The 3,940-nt window shown below is 46.9% G+C and overlaps 1 protein-coding gene across 1 annotated transcript in view; it reads right to left on the bottom strand.

Moving 5' to 3' along the window:
- Positions 1-844, bottom strand: part of Mamdc2 (MAM domain containing 2) — a 153,875-nt gene extending 153,031 nt beyond the window's left edge. The window contains exon 1 of the mRNA XM_015492912.2: positions 237-844. Within this exon, the coding sequence (XP_015348398.1) occupies positions 237-270 (34 nt within the window). The 5' untranslated portion in view covers positions 271-844. The remainder of the gene's footprint in view (positions 1-236) is intronic.
- Positions 845-3,940: the final 3,096 nt, after the last annotated feature.

Below are 3,940 nucleotides of genomic sequence, written 5' to 3'. Positions count from 1 at the left end.
GGGGGCGGGAGAGGGATGCACTACCTCCCCCAGCAGCCACGGGGGAACTTCGCTACGGGACCCTACGCCCACTCCCACCCCAGGCTTGGCCAGCGGAGATTAACGGCTGCGGAGAAGGATCGGGAGGCGCCCTCGGATGGCCCAGCCCAGCACCGCGAGCCCTGCCACCGGGGTAGCAAGAGCTGGAGCGAGCCGCGAGAGCGCCCCCCGGGGGTCCTCCCTCGTCCGGGCCTTACCTTGCACCACCAGGAGGACGCCCCTTAGCAGCATGGTCGTGCTTCAGGGAGCAGGGCTGGGCAAAGGATGCAGGCTGCCAACTCCGGGACCGGCTGCTGGTGGTGAAAGGGAGCGGGGAGGCGGGGGCACTGGGGCCCAGGAGGGAGAAGCCCAGAGGCAAAGCTTGCTCCTGGAGCTGCCCAACTTTGCAAAGCGGGCGGAGTGGCAAGCTGGAGGTGCCTGTGTGGAGAGCGTCTCGACGCTGGGCTGCAGCGGGCGGTCAAACCGCTCGGCCCCCTTGTCCCAGGCGACGCGGGAGCTGCTCAGGGACACGACCTCACAGTTTTGAACAGCCAGCCACCGCTGGAGGAGAGGAGAGGAGAGGAGAGGTCGGCACGAGGTGCCTTCCTTCAGGATTTTAAAGCTTGGGACCAGACCCCTTGCCGACACTTGGAAGGGGCAGGCCTTCCAGCAGTCCCTTCGCTGGTTGGGACCAGAGGCGCCTGCCCCGCCCATCCGCGGTGGGAACCAGCTTATTTCAGGGGACAGCCTCTCTGCATCTGGCATGTCAGTCCCGCAGGGTTGGCCCTAATTTTAACTTCTGTTCCCCAGAATGGAAGGGAGGGGAATTCTTTTAGGACAGTCTAGAGTAAAATTTGGAAAAGGTGGGTGGAATAAGTTTTATATCTCAGAAGTTTCAGTATTAATGGTCCAGTATTATTAACCCAGGAATACCCCCGCCCTCTTTTTTTCATCCAGTGGAATTTGTGGCATGCCTGGTGCTCTGCATTCCCTCTGTTCAGTGAAATGGGGACATTCCACTTCTCCAAAAAACCATGATAGATTGGTCAGTAGAAGCTTCTAAACTGGGATGTGAAGGATGGGGGCTGTTTTTGGCGAAAGGTTATTTCTGAGGAATCTATTTGATACAAGTTTGCTTTGAGCACTAAATGGGTCTCCAAAAGAAAACTCCCTCCCCCCAAACTTAATCTTCCTTGTAATTTTGTGCAGAAGGTTTTGTACCTGGGGTTCTCAAGCTACCATCCACCCAGTAGATCTGGGATGGGGCCCATGATTTTGTACATTCCTAACCTGTTTTCAGGTAGTGCTGCTGATGCTGCTGGTCTGCGGACCAGAATTTTGAGGATCATTAACCAAAGCCAACTTCTGTTCAACCATCAAAGTCCTGTCCCCATGCCTTCACCTGGCTTCCAGAGTCCGGGTTTTCCTTGTCTTCATTGACAGCTCTTCCTCAGTCTCTTTTGCTGTTTGTTATCTCTCTGATCCCTTAACACCTGAGAGCAAGTTTTGTCCTTTAATTTCCTATTTTTTTTCCTACCTATTCCCTAAGTGATTTCATCAAGTCTTATAGTTTTAAATAGCAATTATAGGCTGATGCTTCCCAAAAGTACATCTCTAGACCATACATCTTACAAACTCCAGACTCTTCTATCGCATTGCCACTTCAGTGTGTTCATTTGGATTCTCCAGAGCTATCTAATATTTACCAGGCCCTCGACATGAATGGCTCATGTTTCTTCCCAAAACAGCCTCTTGCCTTTCTCTACCTCATCTCAACTAAAGGAATATTATTTTCTTACAGTTGCTTACGACAGAAAGCTTAGTCATCCTTGACTTGTCTCTGCCTCTTAAGACAATAACCAAATCTGCCAGATCAGGATTCAAAATACAGCAAGTGCTGACCCTGGTCCACATTCATGTTCATGACCTGATTGACCCATGCCACCATTGATGTCAGCCTGAGATATTGCAGTGGCCTCCAGACGACAGTCTCCCTGTTTTTGGCTTGCCCGCCCCTCACCCCCGACTCTTGTTCTTTTTGAGGGGTACTTGGGCTGAACCCAGAGGTGCTTAACTACTGAGCAACATCCCCAGTTCTTTTTTATATCTATTTATTTATTTTGAGACAGCGTCTTAGGAAGTTGCTTAGGGCCTTGCTAAGTTGCTGAGGCTAGCTTTGAACTTTTGATCTCCCTGCCTCTACCTCCTGAGCCACCACGCTTGGCTCCCACACTCCATTCTTAACACAGTGGTCAGGGACATTCTTTCAATACAGAAATTGGGCCATGTCTCTCCTTGGTTCAAGATGAAACATCTTCCCAAATCATTTAGTAGAACCAAAGTCTTCACAATGACCTACCAAGTCCTAAGAAACCTTCCTCAAGCCCCTTATTTCTCTGACCCCCACCACCTGGCTGATTTTCTTCCAGCCTCATAGACCTCTTGGCTGGTCCTCAAACACAGTCCAGCTGTTCTCTCCGGACTTTGCACTGGCTGTTCCCTCTGCTTGAAATGTTCTTTCCCTAAGAGCCATGTGATTTGTTGCCTAGAGAGGCAGATGTCACCTTCAGTATTAGGAAACTTAATAGCCTTCTCTCTCATAAGAAAAAAGTGTCTGGATCATTTTTAAAAGAATTTGGACAAATTTTCGTGAGTTTTCGGTAAACAGTGATTCAAATGATCTAAAATCTGTTTAGCGTGTGCTACTTAGTATATGTATTTTATCCTTTGCCTCAGGAAAGAGATAATAAAAGTGAATATTTATTGTGTTCACTATTATAAAATTTTTTTAGGAACAATCTCATTTAACCTTCACAAAAGACCTACAGGGCAGGTATGATGATTATTGCTATAGTTTGGATCTGGAATGCCCCCAAAGGTCCAGATGTTAAAGGCTTAGTCCCTGAGCTACAGACTTCGGTGCTATTGGGAGACAGTGGGAGCCTTTAAGAGGTGGGACCTAGGGGAGGTCTTCATGTCATTGGGGGTATGACCTTGGAAGGATGGTGAGACCATTTCCTCTTTCTCCTTTTTATCCAAGTCATAGGTGAGAAGCTTTGCTCTACACAGTGCTCCCAAATGCCATGTGCTTCCTCACCCTAGGCCCCAAAGCAACAGGGCCAACTGATCACAGACTAAAACCTCCCAAACTGTAAGCCAAAATCAATCTTTTCTCTTTCTAAGTTGATCATCTCAGGTTTTTGTTATAGTATTGGAAATCCCACTAATACACTTATCCCCATTGAATGGATGGGGAAACTGAGCTACAGACTTCAGTGACAGCAAATGATAGAGACAAGACTCAAACCTACATCTACTTTATTCCAAAAGCTTATTATCTCAACTTGAGCAGTGACCTCCCTTGTCTTATATTCTTTGGAATTTCTTGCCCATAGATGGTACTAAATATATGATGAATTTCTAGAGTCAAGAGATATGAATTCAACTGAAACTTCAAAACACTATTTTCAACCAAGAAAATTTTCAGCCACTATCAAATGGGTGCTCCTTTTCTCAAATACCCACAGAATAGTTCAGAGTTTTAGCATCGCCTTAGATTTATGTTGTATGTCCCAAGCTACAAGAAAATGAGAAACTCCAAAGCCCTGTGGAGATATGTAAAAGATTTAAAATATGATTTAAAACTTCAAGATGCCATCAGTTATTATCACCTGTAGAAAACAGAATCATTACACATTAATACAAACATAGTCAAGATAAGAAATCTATTTGGCATATAACTGCATGACCCCAAGGACACATGATCCTTAGTCACTGGTGCAGGTCAAGGTATCTGGGAGGCAGACTCTGATTTTGAGTTCCATGTGCAGGAAGATTACTAAGAGGTTTTCCCAGAGTAGGGAGGAGGAGACTGGGCCAAGAGAGGAGTGAAATAAAAAGCAGGCTCTGCAAAGCCTCTTCT

The sequence above is a fragment of the Marmota marmota genome, unplaced genomic scaffold (assembly GCF_001458135.2).
Source record: "Marmota marmota marmota unplaced genomic scaffold, marMar, whole genome shotgun sequence".
Classification (NCBI taxonomy): Eukaryota; Metazoa; Chordata; class Mammalia; order Rodentia; family Sciuridae; genus Marmota; species Marmota marmota.
The sequence above is the reverse complement of the archived record's forward strand: the minus strand, read 5'-3'. Positions and strand labels throughout refer to the sequence as shown.